Source organism: Carcharodon carcharias, chromosome 3 (assembly GCF_017639515.1).
Source record: "Carcharodon carcharias isolate sCarCar2 chromosome 3, sCarCar2.pri, whole genome shotgun sequence".
NCBI classification, from domain to species: Eukaryota; Metazoa; Chordata; class Chondrichthyes; order Lamniformes; family Lamnidae; genus Carcharodon; species Carcharodon carcharias.
Genome location: NC_054469.1, coordinates 115,400,596 through 115,422,657, shown reverse-complemented (window position 1 = coordinate 115,422,657; position 22,062 = coordinate 115,400,596). Strand labels below are relative to the sequence as shown.

The window sequence follows — 22,062 nt, the reverse complement described above, 5'->3', positions numbered from 1 at the left end:
CCACTTGCCTGATTAAGTGCAGCTCCAACAACACTCCAGAAGCTTGACACCATCCAGGACAAAGCAGCCCGCTTGATTGGCACCAGAATCACAAACATTCACTCCCTCTACTACCGACGCACAGTAGCAGCAATGTGTACAATATACAAGATACACTGTGGTAACTCACCAAGGTTCCTCCGACAACACCTTCCAAATCCATGACCTCTACCACTTTGAAGGACGAGGGCAGCAAATGCATGGGAACACACCTCCAGGTTCCTCTACAAATCACATCCTGACTTCCTTCACTGTCGTTGGATCAAAATCCTGGAAATTCCCTCCTGACAGCACTGTTTGTGTACCTACACCATATGGACTGCAGCGGTTCAAGACAATAGCTCATCACCACTTTCTCAAGGACAATTAAGGATGGGCAATAAATGCTGGCCTAGACAGCAATGCCCACGTCCCATGAACAAATTTTTAAAAAAAAGCTGAGGTGTGAAATGCCATTAATGTTTACTGTACATCCTCAACAAACTCCAATTAAATATCAGGAAAACTGAAGCGGTTGATTTCGGTCCGCACTCCAAACCCTATTCCCTAGCTGCTGACTCCATTCCTCGCCCTGGCAATAGTCTAAGATTCAGCCAGTCTGTTTGGTGTCACATTTGATCCTGAGATGAGCCTCTGACCTCACACTTTCACTGTCACTAAGACCGCCTATTTCTACCTCTGTAACGTTGCCTGGCTTTTCCCTGTCTCAGCTCATCTACTGTTGAAGCCCTCATTCGTACCTTCATTTCCATAGACTTGACTATTCCAATGTACTACTGGCTGGCCTCCCACATTCAAGATCAAGCTCAAAATTTCCCTCCCTACACCTCTCTCTCTCCTCTTTCCTCCTATAAGACACCCCTTAAAACCTACCTCGTTGACTAAGCTTTTGGTCATCTGACTTAATATGTCCTTATGTGATTTGGTATCATATTTAGTTTTATAATGTACCTGTGAAACCCCTTGGGACGTTTCATTGTCTTAAAGTTGTTTTATAAATATAAATTGTTCTTGACGTTAAACTGAAAAAATTGTATGGATCGGTATCACTACATTCTATAACAATAAGCATTTTGTTACAGAATTGAAATTAACAGTCGTTACCAAAAGACTGGATGCTAGATATGACTGGATAATGAAAAGCTGGAGATCAGTACCGTATATTCTTAGGGATGGTGGAGATGGGTGTGACATCTCACATGGAGTAAAAGATGCTGTGGCTTTGGTCTCTGATAAAGGGAACTGTTCATACTTCACAAAGGTACTGCTTTAAAATGATTTATATTTGTAAGATCCTTTACTGAGTGTGTCTGTGCCCCTAGCTGAATCCCTGGGCACAAGGCAGAATATTTTAATTGCTTTGGGTAACTAGTGATCCCTTTTTCATGGAAAAAGTGGTTAATTTGGCATTGAATAACATTAAACTGTGCACAAATTCTGATAAATTTACTGCAGTAGTTCTAAATTATAACTTAGATTTATGGTAGCCTGGTGAGTTGATTGCTAAAATTAAAGGCCAGCAATAACGATTACATATTACAAATATGCAGTTAAGTTGTTGCAGTGGTTACCCCCAGTTTTAAAAACGGAACGGAATCAATTGTTCACAAGAACGAGTTTTATAACTATAAACCTTTTGGTAGAATAAAAATTCTGTTTATCTTTTTAATGATTTAAAAATACAATAACTGTTGAAATTTTTTCTGTTGACTTTTATGAGCATGTTTAATCATTCTTACTGTTAATTATTTTGTATCTTGTATTATGGCTCATTCATGTACAAGACTCCCTTCTCTGCAAGTCTTGAACAGCATCCATCCTTGCTTTGCTTCTTTTGTCACTAAGATTGAGACAATTTGATCAGCTGCCTCTGCTGCTTTCCTTCCTCCAATTAGCTTATCAGACCAAACTTCCTCTAATGTTCCCCTGCTCTAGCCCTGACCTCTCATATTTCTCTAGTTTTTCTCCTGTCTCCCCCTAATGACCTTTTCGAGCTTATCTTGTCGATGACACTCACTTCTTGGTCTTAATGTTAGTTGTTATTGTTAACGGTTTTCTCTCTTCGAAAACTGGCCCCCTCTCCATTGAATTTGCTGTCATCACCCCTCTCTTCAAAAAAAAAACAATCCTTGACCCCTGCATCACCATCTCCAACCTCCCTTTCCTCTCCAAACTACTTGAATGTATAGTCGCCTCCCAAATCTATGCCTATCTTTTCTGGAACTCTATGTTTGAATCCCTCCTGTAGGGCTTCTGCCCCTGTCACATTACTGAAATGGCTCCTACCAAAGTCTCAACTGAAATCCAGTGTGACTGTGACAAAAGTAAACTGTCCCTTCTCATACTTCCCGACCTATCTGCAGACTTTGACAGGGTTGACCACACTATGCTTTTCTAATGCCTCTCCAGCTGGGTGGAGCTGCACTCACCTTACTACTAATAGCTGGAGTATCACATGCTATGGCTCCTCTGACCACTCCTGCACTATTATCTCTGGTGTACCAAGATCTGTCCTCGGCCCCCTTCTATTTCTCATCTGCATACTGGCAACATCATCCAAAAGCATAGCATTAGTTTTCACTTGTATACTGATGACACCCAGATCTACCTCACTACCACCTCTCTCGACTTTCCACTTTTGCTAAATTATAAGACTGCTTGTCTGACAACCAGTACTTTGTTCCTCTTTTGCCTCCTGTGTACAGTGCCTCCCCACCCCCATCACCCCCCCTGACCTCCCCACCTCCACCAATTCCCTTCTCCCCACCATCGGAAGCCAGGCTGTCATGATCTGGAATTCCCTCCCTAAACCTCTGGCAAAGATTTATTTGTCCATTGGCCTAATCATCCCCGATTAGATATCTATAATGGAGGTGGGATTTTAATGGCGATCCAGCCCCTGAAACCCCAGCTGGGCCCTCACCTGTGTTGCTGAGCAGACCTGTATGCTGGATTAATCCTGAAATTCAGGTCACTTGGCAGTAAGCATTTATCAACTAACAAGATATGAAGTTGTGCTGATCTCAAGTGATGGCTTCTCTTTTTTCCTGCATATGTGAAATGTTATAGTCTCCAGATTGAAGTTGCATCGATAACAAAGCTAATGGTAAGAGTTTGCATTATGGAGAATCACCAGAGCAAACCAAAGTTTTGCCATTTCACAAAACATATATAGTTCTGTGTGGTTATATTATTTTTTTTTTAAATTGTGTAGTGTATAGGGACAAAAGTCAAGCAGAAAATTACTTAATCTATATTATACTTGCCATATTATTTAGTAGAAACTTTCATAGATTTCATCTCATTGTAATGTTTATTGTTTTGTGTTGTTTTTCCTATTTCATTTTTCTCGTATTCCTCTTGAAGGTAATGATTCACACTGGGTTACACTTCATTGGTGATAATGGTTATCCATGGGCTATTCTGTGGGCTGTTTAACGATGGGGTCATTACAACATCAAATTTGTCCCTCTCATAATATGTTTCTCAGGGATGCATGCCATTCCAGGTTGAAAGGATGAATACCAATTAGGCTTGGGGCCTAATTTCCAACCCCACCCCCCGGACCCCCTGGTTCTTTGCCCAGTAGTGACTGTGAGCTCTGGAATCCCAACTCCTAGTTTATTCTCTCTACCTTTATCTCCTTTTAAGATGTCCTTTGGTCACCTGTTCTAATATCTCCTTATGTAGCTAAATGTCAAATTTTATTTGATTATGGTCCTGTGAAGCGCCTTCGGGATGCCTTCCTATGGTAAAGGTGCTATTTAAATGCAGGTTGTTTTGTGGCTTTTGTACTGCTCAGATGGAATTGGCAAGCTAAGTACACACTATTCCAAATGTTAGTTTATATAGCTTGGTGTATATCATGCAGAACAGGTGTACACCATGCAATACAAGGGCAGAGAGAGGGAAGAGTTTCTGAAGTGTGTTCAGGAGAATTTTCTAGATTAGTATGTTTCTGGCCTAATATGGAAGGAGGCGTTGCTGGATCTGGTTCTGGCGAATGAGATAGGTCAAGTGGATCAACATCAGTAGGGGAGCTTTAAGGAGACAGTGATCATAGCTAACCTAAACCTTATGATACTATGGAAAAGATGAAGGAGCAATCCAGAATAAAAATGATGAATTGGGGAGGACCAATTTCAATTGACTGAGAATGAATCTGATCCAGATAAATTGAAAACAGAGAATGGCAGGCAAGACTGTACAGAACAATGGGCTGCCTTTAAAGAGGATTTAGCTTAGCTTAGGTATAGTCAAGGTACGTTCCCATGAGGAAAATGGTCGGACAAACAAAGCCAGAGCTTCCTAAGTTACGAAAGAAATACAGAATAAGATGAAGCAGAAAAAGGGTATGTATGACAGATATCAGTAAGAGCAGAAATTACGGAGACGCTGGCTAGTCTTCCAATCCTCCTTTGATACAGGGCTGGTGCTGAAGGACTGGAGAATCGCAAATGTCACAATCATGGTGAAAAGTGTGTGCAAGGTAAAACCTAGCAACTACAGGCCTGTCAGTTTAACCTCAGTGATGGGAAAGCTTTTAGGAATAATGATCTGGGACAAAATTAACAGTCACTTGGACAAGTGTGTTTTAATTAAGAAAAACCAACATGGATTTGTTAAGGAGAAATTGTTTTTGATGAGGTAACAGAGAGGATTAATGAGGGTAATATGATTAATGTGATGTATTTAGACATCAGAAAGGCATTTTATAAAGTGCCACAAAATAGGCTTGACCCATGAAATAAAAGAGATAATTGCAGTGTGGATGTGAAGTTGAGAGTGACCGAAGCAAAAAAGATATATAAAGGGGATCCCCAGTGGTCAGATTAGGACTACTGCTTTTCTTGACCTATATCAATATTCTACCCTTGGGTATGCAGGGCACAATTTCAAAATTTGCAGATGACACAATACTTGGAAACATTGTGAACTGTGAATAAGATAGTGATAGACTTCAAGAAGACATAGAGAAGCTGGAATGGGTGGATATGTGACAGATGAAAATTATTGCAGAGAAGCGTAAAGTAATATATTTTGATTTGAAGACTGAGGAGAGACAATATAAAATAAAAGACGCAATTCTAAAGGGGGTGCTGGAGCATGGGGTCCTGGGGATATACATGCACAAATCATTGAAGGTAGCAGAGCAGGTTGAGAAAGTGGTTAGTAAGGCACACAGCATCCTGGGCTTTATAAAAAGAGTCACTGAGTACAAAAGCAAGGATGTTATGATGAACCTTTTATAAAACACTGCTTTGGCCTAAACTGGTGTAATATTTCAGAATCTGGCCATCTGGATTTAGTGCAGGAAGCACTTTAATGACATAACCAGGTGAGGAAAGGTGAGTACAGTTGCATATTCAACTGTATCCTGCTGTGCGCATTAACCCACTTGTCACTCTGCCTTGCCAAGCCTATTCAGTCATACGTCCTTCCTCACTACATCACTCCTCACCCCATTACCTTGCAAGCACCATGGGGCACTGTCACTGGTACTGGGGAAAAAGGGAGTTGTATCACTGGGGTGGCCTTCACCTGAACTGCACTGGGACCCATGTTATTAGCAAATTGTATAACTAGGGCTGTAAAGAGGGCTTTAAACTAAATAGTTGCAGGAGTGGGAGAAAGTGCAAGAGAGTTCATGTGCGGGGAGATTTGGAAAGTTAAAGAGAAAGGATAAGGCAATAGTGCAGGGTAGCATTTTGGGTAATGATAACCAGAGTGTGACAGGAAGGAACAGAGAATAAAAACATAAGGGTGCACTAGCAAATAAGGTCAAAGTAGGGAAAAATGGTAAAAAGAGAAAACTAAAGGCTCTTTATGTGAATGCATGCAGCATTTATAACAGTATGGATGAATTAATAACACAAATCAAATCATACTCCATTGTTTCTATAGTCATTACAGGGCAGTGGTTGCAAAGTAACTATGCCTGGTATCTCAATATTCAAGGATATTTGACTTTTCGGAAGGACAGGAAGAAGGGAAAAGGAGGTGGGATTGCTTTGTTAATAAAGGATGAGATCAGTACAGTAGTGAGAAATGATCATGGTTCAGAGGATCAAAATGTAGAGTCAATTTGGTGGAGATAAGAAATAGAAAAGGAAACAAGTCACTGGTAGGAGCGTTCTATTGCCCCCCCTGACAATTGTTACACTGTAGAACAGAGCATAAGTTGCAAAATAATGGGAGCATGTAAGAATGGTACTGCAATAGTCATGGGAGAATTTGATCTTTATAGAAATTGGATGAATTAAATTGGCAAAGGTAGCATGAGGATGAGTTCATAGTGTATTCAGGAGAGTTTCTTAGAATAATACACTCTGGAACTATCCAGGGAATGGGCTATTTTAGAGCTAATAATGTGTAATGAGGCAGCATTAATTAATGATCTCCTAGTAAAGGATTCTGTAGGTAACAGTGATCATAACACGATAAAATTTCACTTTAAGTTTGAGGATAAGAAATGTGGTCTGAAATTAGTGTCTTAAACATCAGTAAAGGCAATTACAAGGGTATGAAGATAGGCTGTGTGTTATGGAGATTGTCCAGTTAACTGGTGACACACTTAAATATCAGCGACCCACATGTCATACAACACTTAGTCAAGCTGACTTGATTTTAGTCAAATATGATCATCTTCATACTGCTAAGTTGCAACATTCCTACCTTGCCTGTACTATTTTATATCTTTCCTTTACATCAGCACCTTCACATATGCAGCAGGAGGAATCAATGAAGCCCCCAAATGATGAATCCTCAGAGGAGTTGATACTTTCTGAGGACGTATTGTAATAGGACTTATGCTTATCATGCACTAGCTCAAATACTTGCACTTTGGTGGGACCAGTTGGACAGATAGTTGCATTTTCAGAGCAGCTGGTGGTAAAAAAGACAGCTGTGGAAGGTAGGGCATAGCTGAGAGGACTGTCTTCAAGGTCTTCTCACCTGTACACAGAGACTGGAGGAGCTGAGAGAAAGAGAATCATTGAGCTACAGCAGAGAACGTGTGATGGATTGACAGGCCTTCCAAACACCCGGACCACGATTACAGGAGGGAATGGAGGAGTACACCTCCAGAATGAACGGATTGATATTGCAGGGCATTGCGAATGATGCCTTCTTGCTTGAATAGAGTGACCAACTCCATGGAACATCAAATATAACAATCAAATGAGTCCATGTACACTTTTACCACAGCCATGTAGACTCTGGATGCCAACATGTCTGCTGTCTTAAATAGGTTGACAGATACCTTAGCTTTGGCTTTACAGTGCTGCACTGATCTGCACCAAAGAGTTCTTCAACAGTGTCGTGGTAGTGAAGCGCAACTGGCCTGTGCGAGGGTTGATCGTGAGAGGGTCATGGAAGTAGGGGCTTTGCTGAAAGCACTTCCACTTCCACCCACAGTCCACTTCTGTCGTTAGGCTCATCTTCCATTGTTGAGTCTGTCCCTGGTTTGGGTGGAGGTGGAGCAGTCTTTGGCGGGGCTCTCAAGGGCTCCAAAACCAGAGGCCATCAGCAAAGCATCTCAGCTGCTAGAGTAGGAACCTGAACAACCTGTTTCTATCTCTGCAAAAGCCACAGGCGTTACACCAAGTAGAAGTTGTAGGAAAGGTAGAGGTTGTGATATGATGTTAAGTTATGAAGTTTTCATTCTTTAGTAAAACCACATTTATTTTGGCATTTTGCATCAGTTCCCATCTTGCTCATTCATCGTTGGCTGGTAAGTCACCATGTAATTGTTTGATGATGAATGTGAAGACATGCATTGACAGGGGCCCAGGAGGTTGTGCATGGGTGGTTGGTTGTTTGCAGAATTGCTTTGTGTCAGTGGCATGGGACAGAGAGGGGGGAGCAGAGTGCGTGAGAAGAGTGATCATTGCGTGTGGTTCTGAAGTTGCTTCATTGATGCAACCTACATGAATCTTGCATTAATAAGGACACCCCGGTGTGCAATGTGAGCAGCTGGTGCTGCATTGCCCTCATCATCTCCCTCCTCTTCAGCTCTCTCCTCCTGCTTTTCCTCAGAATCATCCGCAGACCAACTGTACTGCATAACTTGTTTCTCCTTCAATTTCAAACCTCATTACCAAGCAATGTTGTTCAAGGAGCATCACCGTGTAACCATTCTGGAAACCCTGCTGGTGCATACTGAAGGGTATCTCTAGATCTTTATAGGCACCTGAACTGTACCTTCAGCATGTTGACGGTTTGTCTCCTCTCATGTCTGGTGGTCCTGTGGGATTCACTGAAGTGCTGTTGGTTTCATTGGGTTTCTGATGGTTGTCATCAGCCAAGTTTGAAGTAGGTGTCCTTATCTCCTAGCAACCACCCCTTAAGTCTGCCTCCAGATCTGAAGACATCATGGATATTGGACTGCCTTAGGATGAAAGAATCATGGCAACTGCCTGGGAATCTGGCACTTACCTGTGAGAATGTCTTTCTGTGATTGCATACCCAGCTGCACATTGATGGAGTGGAAACCTTTGTGATTCACAAATACTCCTGGTAGATCTAGTGGTGCACCTGTGGGTGCAGTCAATGGCGTCCTGAATTTGTGGAAAGCTAGCTAGAGAGACAAACCCAAGTGCTGCTCATTCTGAATTATGTCATGGAAGGCGAAACTAACATAATTGCTGGCTCTGGCAAGTAGCCCATCTTTGCTTATGCACTTATGGACCACTAATTGGGAGATCCTGGATATTGTCCCCAGCAGACTCATGGAAGGATGTGAAGACAAAAAGAGTTGAAGGCACTGGCCACTTTGACTTTCACTGGCAGGGAGCAGGCCTTCTTTGAGAAGGCTGCAGATTTCCATCACCACCTGATGTGACGAACTGGATACTCCTGAAACACTACTTGCAGCTTTAGGCTGTGGTGCGGGCAGCGCCACCTGCAAGCTGCACCTTCTGCTGTCCAGCTGCAAGCCCCTCAATAGCAGGACACTGCAGTTGATAAAAACTGCATCATATTGTTCCTCGTTTGATGTCCAATCTAAGGCAGCCAAGGTACCATCTGTCCATCCTTATGTGATTCAGAAAACTTCAAGTGTAGAAATTAAACCATTCCTTCAGCATCCCTAATCCCTGCTTTCCTCCTTAAGACGGCTGCCCGTGCAAGAGCAGGAAATGCACAACTTGACCTTTTATTTCATCCATCCCACCATCCAAGTGCTCGTTGCAGGTGAAGCAACTATTTATTTGAAGTTCATTCAATTTAATATATTATATTCATTGCTCACAATGCAGTCTCTACATCAGGGAGATGAAATGTAGATTGGATGTTCACTTGACTGAACCTGCCTGTTCAATTATCAACCGTTACTCTGAGCTTCTAGTTGCTTGCTGTTTTAGTTCTCTGTCCCATTCCACTCTAATCTCTCTGATCTCGGCCTCTTACATTGTTCCAATGTAGCTGAACATAAGCCCGAAACATAGCACCTCATCTTTTGATTAGGCACTTTACAACTTCCTGACCTCAGCGTTGAGTTCAGCAATTTCATATCATAACCACTGCTCCCATTTTTCTTTTTTTTTTGGACAGCAGGTCCATTGTTCATTTAAACACTCCTGCCTCTACCTTACAGATCTACACTTTAGTTCTTTCTTCCCCTCCAACCCCTCATGTCTGTGCTTTTAAAACCTATAACATCGGTAAACGTGTCCCAGTCTTGACGAAAGATCACTGACCTGAAAGGTTAATCTGTTTCTTTCTCCATTGATGTTGCCGTAGCTACAATTCCCAGCATTTTCTATTTATATTTCAGATTTTCATCATTTGCAGTATCTTGTTTGTTACTCATCTATCTATCTATTATTCTATTTAGGTAATTTTTCTGCATTAAAGTTTATTCTTTAACTCTTTCCTTGCAGGTCAACAATATGGCAAATTCTGAAGCACTAGGGGTCCTAGTTTATGTAAGACCTGGTTGGCCACTTCAGGATATGAACTGCTGGGGAGTAGATTGCCTTACTACCATAAAGATACCAGCCTCAATAATGCATTTTCAGAAAGATGTGATGGATGCATTAAGGTAAACTTTCAATTATTTTTTCCTTGCCTCCTTCATGTCATAGATTACAATTACTGATTCAATGTGGTTACTGATTTTATACAATGGTTGCAGATTATTACTGAACCAGTTTGGTATCAGATTCTTTCAGAACACATTTCAATTAGATTTCATTTTATGCAAGTTCTGCCAAGCTACAGCTACGTTGCCAGTTTTACCTCATATTGCACTGCTTAATAGATCTTAAAATCATGCCAAAAGGTTATTACTTATGTTGATAAATAAACGTGCAGATAAAAGTTTAACTATTGAAACTCAGTGCTATCGTGTTGGCATTTGATGGCTGGAATATGACTGGACTCCCTTCAAGGCCCTTGTCAGGCCCGGCTAACTTCTCCAGTAGCTTTTTACTGGAGAATGAATTACATAAAATGTAATATCAATTGACAGTGGTACCTATTCCAGTCAATAAGGGAACTACTTCTGAGTTAATGCAAATGTGGAGCCAGTCCCACATATTTGTGATCTATGGGTTACTTTACAAAAGTGGAGCCAAGTCTCTGAAGTGGGACTTGAACCCACAACCATCTGACTCAGGTGAGAATGCTAGCAGCTGAGCCACAGTTGACTGGTTCCATAAACTGAATGCAAAAAGTAAAAGAATGCCATATGGATATCACTCTCCAAGAATTAGAAATGAAAGTTTAAAAGCACCTGAATATACAGTTAAGTATTTTAATTCACCTTCCCCACATTGTCAAGTTTACTTAAGTTTCCGTACTTGTACTTGCCATGAAATAGTTTAAGAATGACTGAAATCAACAGAATAGAGTGATGCCGACTGGGCGAGTGCTTTGCAGAGCATCTCCATTCAGTCTGCAAGGGTGACCCCCCCCCACAAGTTTCTAATTGCCTTTCACTTCACTTTTCCCACTCTGACTTTTCTGTCCTTTGCCTGCTGCAGTGTTTCATAGAAGCTCACAAAAAGCTCGAGGAACAACACCTCATCTTTTGACTGGGCACTTTGTACCCTTCTGGATTCAACACTGCATTCAGCAATTTTAGATCATAACTCCATCCCCATTTTGTGTTTCTTTGCTGGTTTGTTTTTTTCTCCCATTTCTCTCTTATTTTCTTTACTTTGCATTCAGAGAGCAGCTGTTCAGGATCCTGCCATTTATACCTGCTCTAGACACATCTGTTGTTCCAATATTATGCCCTCTGGTCTTGAACCATGAAACCTTTCGTCAATTAATCTCTCCTGCCCTCTACCCTTCCCTTATGTCTTTCTTCTCACCCTCCACCTTTCACTTGCTCAAAACCTATTTCTTTTTTCCAGTTCTGATGAAAGGTCACAGACCTGAAACATTGGGCTGAATTATATAGGCTGCCCACGGGTGAGAAAATAGATGACTGGTCATGTAAATTAGGGCACCATATCATTGGCATGTGCCTACCTGCTGCCCCCACCATGACTTTGTGAGCAGCAGGGAAGGCATCAGGCTGATTGCCTGCCCATGGCCCAGATGAGGCAATTAATGTCCCATTAAGGCCCTCATCCCACTGCTGCCTGGATTAAGCCCATGATGGGAAAGGCCCATGCCAACCTGCTGGTCTGGCAGGCTTCCGGCAGGTGGACAGGAGGGGGCCCTCCTTAACTGTTCCTCTGGGGCTATCAGATGGCTCCCCAAAGTTTTAACCAGTAGCTCCCTGAGGCAGGACTTCCAGTCCCTGTGGGGCAGAAATCCTGCCTCTAGCCTAGTAACGGCCAATTGGCAATTAAACGTAGGAGAGCAGGTGTTCCTCTTGGTATGCTTTTTAGCCAGACTAGGATCGGTGCCAGGGGGTGCTTGGGGTGCAGGGAGGGAGGTGGGGAGCAGGGATTATGGCGCCCCGTATAATTCAGTCCGTTAACTCTGTTTCTTTCTCCACAAATGCTGCCAGACCTGCTGAGCATTTCCAGCATTTTCTGTTTTTATTTTATATGTTATACATGTTAATTGTGACTGTTTTTTGTAACTATTTGATTGCTAAAGACATCCTTTGTAACCCTGGTACATTACACCTCCTCATCCTCCTTCCCTCTACAACCTTTGACATGGTTGACCAAAGCATTCTCCCCCAGTGTCTTTTTTCATTGCAGTTATCCTTGGATAGTTCCACTTATATATATTCAATTGTAGCCAGAGCATCTCCAACGAAAGCTTCTCTTCCTGCACCTGCATTGTTACCTCAGGATATCTCCTTGGCCCCTTCCCCTTCCTCATCGACATGCTGCCCTTTACTAACAAGTTCTACCTCTCAACCAACTCACTTGATAGCTTCCCTGTACTGTGCTGTTAGACTGCTTATCCAATATCCCATCTTAGATGAGTTGCAATTTCCTCCAGTTAAATATTGGGAAGGCTGGAGCTTTTAACTTCAACTTCTCTCACAAACATCATACTCTCTTCACTAATTCCACCCCTACCCCCTCCAGACATTGAGGCTGAACAGGATTGTTCACAATTTTGGTGTTCTATCCAATCCTAAATTGAGTTTATAATCTCACATGATGTTCTTCATAAAGACCATATCATCACGCATCTCTGTTCCTGCCTCAGCTGATGTGCTGCTGAAACCATTATCCATGCCTTTGTCACCTTTGTGAAGGCTCTCCTGGCTGAACTCCCATCCATAACTGCTGTATCATTTGATCCTATTACCAGTGTTCTTGCTGACCTACATTGGCTCCTGGTTCCCTAGTGCCTTAGATTTGAAATTCTCAACCTTTATTTTATTCACTTTGTGGCCCCTACACTATCTCTGTAATCGAATGCAACTCTAATCTGTTCTACTTCACTACCTTGGCCTCTTCCTTCACGGCCTTCCTTAAACCCACCTGTAATCAAGATTTTGATTATCTTTGCCAATATCTCCTTCTTTGTCACAGCACTCATTTTTGTCTGATCCTGTGAGGTGCTTGGAATGTTTCTCTACCAATGCACCACCATCATCCATTTAATATAATATTACCGGGTTAGTAATCCAGAGACCCGAGCTAATGCACTGGGGGAATGCTGCAGTCATAGCAGCTGGTTCAATTTAAATTCAAGTAATAAATCTGGTGACCATAAAACTATCATTGTTTGTCATAAAAACTGTCATTTCCAGCATATTATGGCCTTTCAGTCCATACTTTATACCTTTTAAAAGTTACAAAAGGGTACAAAAAGATGGCTGCCTGATGATCACCTGACTTCTCTTGTGGATTGAAACATGCTCCTGTCTCAAGAGGGAACAAAAGGAATTATCCAGACTGATGTTGATTCAATGCCTTTTCCTGACACTAATTCAAAAAGGTAATTTCAAATTGAATGGGTCATTCAGATACAAAGACCCCAGCTGCCTTAAACTCTCAAGATGTGAAAGCCATCACACAGGATGTGTAATCGACCTACCTTATTTGAAAAAGTACTTTGGACTTGTAGCAGGCCATATGGTAAGACAGCCTGTTTGTTGCCTGCTTTTAGAACAACAAGAATATGTTCTGCAGAGAAATCCTATTAGACAGCTGTCGAACCAGCAGCAAGTCAACTAAGCAGCCACGTAGCCATACCTTGAAAGTGGGAGAAGGATTCTTCCCAGCCTGTTCCAACTACAGGTTCACCTGAGAATCAGTTTACTGAAAATCCTCTGCTGTACAAGCCCTTCAGCTCAACTAGAGCATCATCTCACATCTAAGAAACCACAAGCTTGCCATGAAAGGGAGACTGAGAGATAGTAATTGTATTGTTTTCTCCTCCTCTTTATGTAATCTTGGCATGAGCGATAGTGTGGGTGACTGAAGTGATTGAACTGTTGTGTTTACAAACTTCCTGGGCCAATGTGGGATAATAATCTTACTTACTTTAATATTTACAAAAAGCTTGCAGTTGGAATTACTTAAATTGGGACAATCTCTCTGAGGGTAAGAAAACACACCCCTCACATAGGAAAGACACTGATCATGGACAGTAAGAAAATACATAAATACTGCCTGTGACAAAACCCACCTGGTTCACTAATTCTCTTCAGGGAAGGAAATCTGCTGTCCTTACCTGTTCTGGCCTTCTTGTGACTCCAGATCCACAGCAATATGGTTGACTCTTAATTGCCCTCTGAAATGGCCAAGTAAGCCACTCAGTTAAAGGGCAAAGATGGATGGGCAGCAAATGCTGGCCTTGCCAGCGATGCCCACATCCCATCAAAGAATTTTTAAAAATGCAGGTTTTTGTAATGCTTCTAGCATATAATTATATAATATATGTATATCTTTTTAAAGATTTTCGTCCTCTTTTGTTCCCCCACGTCCACCTGTTCCTAATTTATAGCCCATGTGTGTCTCCGGACATCTGTGTCTTTATCTACCTGATGACGGATATCTGCCCTATGACCTGTCTCATTTGAGATCCTGTGTTTTTCCGTATCCCTCTCCTCCTACCTGCCTAGATGAAATGATTTTGTTTTGCTCCTCTCAATGTTACTCATAAATCTTTGTTCCTTCTGGTTTAAGTGTAGCCCATCTCTCCTGTACAACTTCATTTTATTTTGAAGGACTCCCATTGTTTTTAAAGATAGCATTATTGGTCCCACAGCATGCTGCCCAATTCTTTGCCAAGAAATTTGAAGCACGTTAGATAATATTTTTCTGTATTCCCTGTCTTTGAATTTTGAGCCACTCCTAACGTATGGAGTGCCTCATTTACTTCTCCAAACTCCATTTTCACCTATATAGGTCTGTACCCTTACAGTATCCCATCTAACCTTTTCTTAATATGTACTGATCTAACTACAGGAGCTAACTCTCCATCCTGTAGGCATTGCCTTCACAACACACATGGTATCTGCTTTCTTAAGAGAATAATTGAATACAACAATTTTGTTGTGAGTTATAAACTGAAAATGTGTCCAGGCAGTACACTCTGGTTTACTAGCTGCTTTTAACTCAAGGACCTTATATCCTTCTGCAATATTTACAAAATCAAAATTATTCTTTACAGTCAGCACTAATGATACCTGTGAAATCACGGAATCATAGAAATTTACTGCACAGAAGGAGGCCATTCAGCCCATTGTGTTTGCACCGGCCGACTAGAGGTGATCCAATCTAATCCCACTTTCCAACTCTGTCTGTAGCCTTGTAGGTTACAGTACTTCAAAGTCATATCCAAATACTTCTTAAATGTTGTAGAAACATTGGACATAGGAGCAGGAGTTGGCCATTCAGCCGTTCAAGCCTGCTCCACCGTTCAATAAGTTCATGGCTGATCTGGTTGTGGTCTCAACTCTACTTTTCTGTCTGTCCCCCATAACTCTTGACTCCCTTGTCTATTAAAAATCTGTCTAACTCTGCCTTGAATAAATTCAATGACAGCTTCCACTGCTTTCTGAGGAAGAGAATTCCGTTTACTAATGGCCCTCTGAGAGAAAAGAAATTCTCCTCATCTCAGTCTTATTCTTAAACTGTGAACTCTAGTTCCAGTCTCCCCCCCCTCCCCTCACAAGTGGAAACATCCTTCTGGTAACCATCCTGTCAAGTCCTCATAAGATCTTATATGTTTCGATCAGATCACCTCTCAGTGACTCCAATGGGTATAAGCCCAACCTGTTCAATATTTCTTCATAGGATAAACCTCCATCCCAGGAATGAGTCAAATGAACCTTCTCTGTACTGCTTATAATCAATTGTGTCATTTTTCAAATAAGGAGATCAAACTTGTACACAGCATTCAAGATGTGGCCTCGTCAATGCTCTGTACAGCTGCAGTAAAACTTCCCTATTTTTATATTCCATTCCCCTTGCAATAAATGCCAACATTCCATTTACCTTCCTAATCACCTGCTGAATCCATACTAACTTTTTGTGACTCATGTACCAAGACACCCAGATCCCTCTGTACTACCGAATTCTACAATCTCTCTCCATTTAAATAGTATGCTGCTTTTCTATTTTTGCTGCCAAAGTGAACAAGTTCACATTTTTCCACGTTATACTCCAACTGCCAAATTTTTGGCCAGTCACTTAACCTGTCTATATCCCTTTGCAGACTCTCTTTACCTCCTCTTGACAGCTTACTTTCCTACCTATCTTGGTGTCACTGACAAAGTTGGCTACCATACATTCGGTCCCTTCATCCAAATCATTGATGTAGATTGTGAATAGCTGAGGCCCCAGCACTGATCCCTGTGGCATTCCACTAGCTGCAGCTTGCCTATCTGAAAAACACCCATTTATCCCTACTCTGAGCTTCCTGTTAGCTACCCAATCCTTTATCCATGCTAATATGTTACCCCGTACATCATCTACTCTTATCTTGTGTTTTTTATACCCGTTAATGGGATGTGGCGTCGGTGGCATTTATTGCCCATCCCTAATTGCCCTTGAAAAGGTCGTGGTGAGCTACCTTCTTGAACTATTGCAGTCCATGTGTAGTAACCTCTGATGAATGACTTATAAAATGCCTTTTAAAAATCCACGTATATCTCATTTGCAGGTTGCCCTTTATCCACCTTGTTACTTCCTCAAAAAACTTAACAAATTAGCTAAACATGATTTCACTTTCACAAAGCCATGTTGACTCTGCCTGATGACATTATGATTTTCTAAGCATCCTGCTATAGCCTCCTTAATAATGGATTCTAGCATTTTCCCTTTGACAGCTTTTAGGCTAACTGGCCTATAGTTTGCTGATTTCTGTCTACCTCATTTCTTGAATAAAGATGTTACCTTAGCTATTTTCCAATATGCTGAGACCCTTCCAGTATCTAAGGAATCTTGGGAAAGGTTATAACCAATGATTCTACTACCTCTGCAGCCACTTGTTTTAATGCAGGATGCAGGCAATCAGGTCCTGGAGATTTGTCAGCCTTTATGTCTAATAGTTTTCCCAGCTTTCTCTCGTGATGTTGATTGTTTTAAGTTCCTCCCTCCCATTCACTTTTGATTTTCAAGTTTCATTGGGAAATTTTCCAAGTCTTCTACAGTGCAGATGGACACAAAATACCTGTTCAACACCTCCACTATTTCCTTGTTTTCCATTATTATTATCCATTCCCCAGACTCTCACTCTAGAGGACAAACACTAGCTTTAGTTACTCTTTTCCTACTCAAATACTTGTAGAAACACTTGCTACCTGTTTTCATTTTACTAGCTAGCTTTCCCTCAAGCTCAACTTCCTTCCTCTTGTTTTTGGTCATTCTTTGCTGGTTCCTAAAAAATCTGACCAATCACTAATCTTTGCAGATTTGTACAGTGTTACTTTCAATTTGATACAATCGCTAACTTCTTTATTTAGCCACGGACAGTGCATCCATCTCGAAGAGTGTTTCTACCTTACTGGGATAAATCTTTGCTGAGTGTTATTAAATATCTCCTTGTGAGGATTTCTGCCTCTATAAAGAGCACATGATGTAGGGGGTAACATATTAGCATGGATAAAAGGTCAGTTGGCTAACAGGAAGCAGAGAGTAAGCGGTAACTATTGGAGTGCCACAGGGATCAGTGTTGGATTCGCAACTATTTACAATCTATATCAATGACTTGGATGAGGGGACCAAATGTATGGTAGCTAAATCTGGCAATGACAGCAAGATAGGTAGGAAAGTAAGTTGCCAAGGAGGTTAGAGAGTCAGAAAAGGATATAGACAGGTTAAGTGGTTGGGAAAATATTTGGCGGTTGGAGCATAATGTGGGTAAATGTGAATTTGTTCACTTTGGCAGGAAGAATAGAAAAACAGTGTACTATTTAAATGGAGAAATATTGCAGAACTCAGTGTTACAGAGGGATCTGGGTGTCACTAGCGCGTGGCACTGGAAGTAATCCAGAGATTACTACCTTTGAGGTCCTGTTTTTTAATCTGTTTCCTAGCTCCCTAAATTCTACTTGCAGGACCTCATCCCTCTTTCTACCTATGTCATTGGTACCAATATGTACCATGATCTCTGTCTGTTTGCCCTCCCCTTTTAAATGCCCTGCAGCCGTTCAGTGGCATCCTTGACCCTGGCACCAAGGAGGCAACATACCATCCTGGAGTCACGTCTACGGCCGCAGAAACGCCTGTCTGTTCCCCTTACTATCGAATTTCCTACCACTATTGCTCTTCCCCTTTTTTTCCTCCCACCTTGTGCAGCTAAGCTTTCTAAACAAAGATTTATCCTATCCCTCTGAATTTTTTCAAATAATTTTCCCACCACTGAGTTTAGGCTGGCTGACCTGTAATTACTAGGTATATCCCTTTCTTCCTTTTTGAAAAAAGGTACCAGGTTAGCTGCCCTCCAGTCCTCTGGCACCAGACCTGCAGCCAGGGAGGACTGGAAAATGATGATCAAAGCTTCTGCTATTTCTTCTTTTGCTTCCCATAAGAGCCAAACATGCATTTTATCTGAGCCTGGGGTTTATCCATTTTGAAAGATGTTAAACCTCTTAATACTTTCTCTGTCACTATGACAAGTCAGTATAATACTTCACATTCTTCCGTCCTGATTGCAATGCCTATATCCTCCTCCTGCTTTGTGACAATAGAAGCAAAGTGTTCATTAAGAACCATACCAGTGTCCTCCATCTCCACACGCAGGCTGTCCTTATGGTTCTTAATAAGCTCTACTCTTAGTTCTACTTCTTTAGTTATCCTCTTGTTCTTTATGTATTCGTAAAAATATCTTTGGGTTTTAATTGCCAATAATTTTTCATGCACTTTCTTTGCTTTCCTAGTTTCCTTTTTAATTTCACCTGTTACAACACAACTGGTGGTAAAGGCTGAGTTGCTTAAATCCCAGAGGGAAACTTGACCATGAGTCATAACCCATATTTTCAATTGGTATGTTTGAGATGCAGCTCTGAATTCAGAAACAATAATGAAGAGGGTTTTTTTTATATAAAACTGAATTAAACATTTATTAATTTAACAACAAATTAAACACATACACGTATCTACAAATTACTATCATAACTTTTAAACAAATCCCTAAATTAATCACTCCCAGGTAAATCTTCACTAAGGCAACAATAACCCATAGGGCAGAATTTTTAGCTTGGCGGGCAGGTGTGTGCCCGATCTGCTCGAGTGTTAAATAAAGCGTGTTGACATCTTCTGAGCGTGCCGACGTCAACCTGCACTCTTGCAATATTTCGCTAGGTGGGCGCACCCACCATTAATTAAGTAGCTAGATAAGACCCTTGAGACACCAATTGTCTCTGACATTACATAGCCTGTGTGATTTTTAGGCCATTGTAAGAGCAGGCCACATTTTGTGAAACCTCATCCACAGGCGGGATAAGAGGTATCAATGGCCTTGTCAAAGCGATTAGTAAGGAGTTTAGGATATCACTTGCTGCTGGTTGCTTCTGTGAACAGGACAGCTTCATCTTGCTTCAGAGCTATATTCAGAGAATTTAGAAGCTTCAGTTCAGGACTCAGTGTTGCTTTTCAGGCCCTTGGAGGATTCATACCACCTGAGGCCTTCCAGCTATCAGACAGCCTTCGCTTACTCTGGTAATGGGGATTGTGGTCTCTGCTGGAGGCACCTCTGAGGAGGAAGAGAGGGCCAGAAGGGGGAGGAGGCCAGGTCTCCCTATTCAGGTTCCAGGGGAGAGGCACAGGCACAAGGGGCGCAGGACCAACAGGAAGTCCAAGGCGGAAGGGGCTGCAGAAGACGCCACTATCCTGTTGCCAGGGTTTACAGGCGGTGATGCAGCTACCTCAGTGTGTCTGAGATGCATTGCCGACAAGGCTCCATCTCTCAAGGGAGACAGTGACCCCCACCTGACAGAGGAACGGCCCTGAGATCAGCTCCGACTGTGTGGGTGGACACCTCTTGCCAGTGGCGCTGAAAGTCACGGTGGCCCTCAACTTCTATGCCTCTGGCTGTTTCCAGGAGTCAGTGGGTGATCTTTGTGGAGTCTCCCAATTAGCTGTCCACAGTTGCGTCAAGCTGGTGACAGATGCTCTGTTCAGGCGTGCATTGACTTTCATTAATTACTGTACGGACGAGGCCAGCCAGCCAGAGCGAACCAGAGGCTTCTCAGCGATTACTGGGTTCCCCCGTGTCCAGGGTGGAATTGACTGCACACATGTGGCCATCAAGGCGCCAGTGGGTGAGCCGGGAGCCTTTGTCAACAGGAAGGGATTCCGTGCAGATAGTGTGTGCTCACAAGATGCAGATTCTGCAAGTCTGTGCAAGATACCCTGGCAGCTCCCATGACGCTTTTGTCCTGAGGCACTCCCAAGTGCTGAGGCTCTTCAGTGCTCCAGCCCGGCTGGATGGATGGCTGCTGGGTGACAAGGGCTATTCCCCTCAAAACCTGGCTCATGATGCCTCTCCGCCACCTAAGAACAGAGGCCAAACAGCGGTACAATAGGAGCCACGCCTCCGCAAGGGCGGTTGGTAGAGAGAACCGTAGGTCTTCTCAAGATGCGCTTCCGATGTCTGGACCGTTCAGGTGGTGCACTCCAGTATCCCCCAGATCGTGTGTCGCTGATAGCGGTTACATGCTGCACTCTCCACAATCTGGCACTGGCAAGGGGGGATGCAGTGGAGGAAGAAGATCTTGATGCAGCTGCACAGGCAACAGTTGATGAGTCTGAGGTTGAGCATGGTGAGGAGAATGCTGAGGGCATAGACACTGACCTGGGGAACCTCCAGGGAGGCAGGAACACCCGGGACACTTTGCTCCAACATTCCTTCAGCTAGACCACTAAATAAGAACTGCCACCACATGCCGGGGCTGCAGGCTCCATACTCAATCCTTCGTCAACAGCATACACTATGTGCCTTTGCAATAAAGCTTCAGGAGACACACGTCCATCATAACATCATGGCCTACCATGCACCTACAGAACAAATGAAGCATACAGAGGCCAATTGCACAAAATAACATCTGATTTACTCGTGAAGTGAAACATTGCTGAAATTAACATTAACCGGTGTTTTCCATCACACCATTAAAAAAAGTAAAGAAAATTGGAGGAACCAAATATCATCCATGATAAGGCTGTGTTGTGCTTAAGGTGCTTTAAGTTTTCGCTTGCAGTTTCTATGTCTAGCTGCTCCCCCTCCCCCTCGCTGGTACTGGCACTGGAGACAACCTGCTCACTCTGCTGTCTTGTTGGCCTTGTGGGCATCCTCTGGCCTGTGGAGCCTGTGTTGGCCCCACCTGGGGGGAGTGGCCAGTGCCACGGCTGGCATCTCCCTAGTCGCCGCAGCCTCATCAGATGCCATGGTCACTGGCAGAGGGGCGGAGGAGCTGCTGCCATCATCTGCAGGGAGCCTCGTGTGCCAGTGCTAGATGGCATTGAAACTCCCTGTTCATCATTGATGGACGGGCACCTAGCTGGGATACTGGATGCCCAATCCATCTCCCACACTGACACTGGCCAGCTGAGGTCATTGCCGGTGTGAGGGCTTGCGAGGCCGAGCCCATTCCCTGATTGAGTCCCTGGAGGAGCCTCTCCATGAGAGTCACACATTCTCCGTACGCTCGGCCATGAGGGTCAACGCAGTGGTCATGCTCCGCACGGACTCCTCCACAATGGATACCATGGCACGCATTCCCTCATGTATCTGCCAGATCCTCCTGCACACCCTGCTGGACATCCAGCACCAGCTGCCTCAGGGATGACTCCAGAGGCCCATCATCAGCCCAGGCGGCGTCCTGGGCACTCTCTGCCTCTGCCTGCACCTCAAGCAAGTATGGACTGCCCTCACCAATGGGTACAGATAGACTACATGGTGATGTTATGCCCACCGAGGTGCTGGTAACTGTGCTGGTTCCTGCTTGACCGAGCGGGTGTGATGCACCTGCATGGTGAGCATGGTGGTCCTCAGGGGCCAGGGGTGGCCTTCAGGCTTCTCATGACAACTGGCTGCTGGCGACCCTAAAAGGGAGAAGAAGGCCATGTCATTAGTTTAAGATATGACACTGTCACTGTGCATGCCAGGCACCCTGATGAGACAGAGATATACATCTTGATGCCCTTGTCT

At 43.0% G+C, this 22,062-nt stretch overlaps 1 protein-coding gene across 1 annotated transcript in view; it reads left to right on the top strand.

The window, feature by feature from the left end:
• Positions 1-22,062, top strand: part of si:dkey-256h2.1 (uncharacterized protein LOC337520 homolog) — a 266,626-nt gene that overhangs the window by 17,038 nt on the left and 227,526 nt on the right. Inside the window, exons 3-4 of the mRNA XM_041185101.1 lie at positions 1,122-1,300; positions 9,921-10,081. Coding sequence (XP_041041035.1) covers positions 1,122-1,300; positions 9,921-10,081 — 340 coding nt within the window. The remainder of the gene's footprint in view (positions 1-1,121; positions 1,301-9,920; positions 10,082-22,062) is intronic.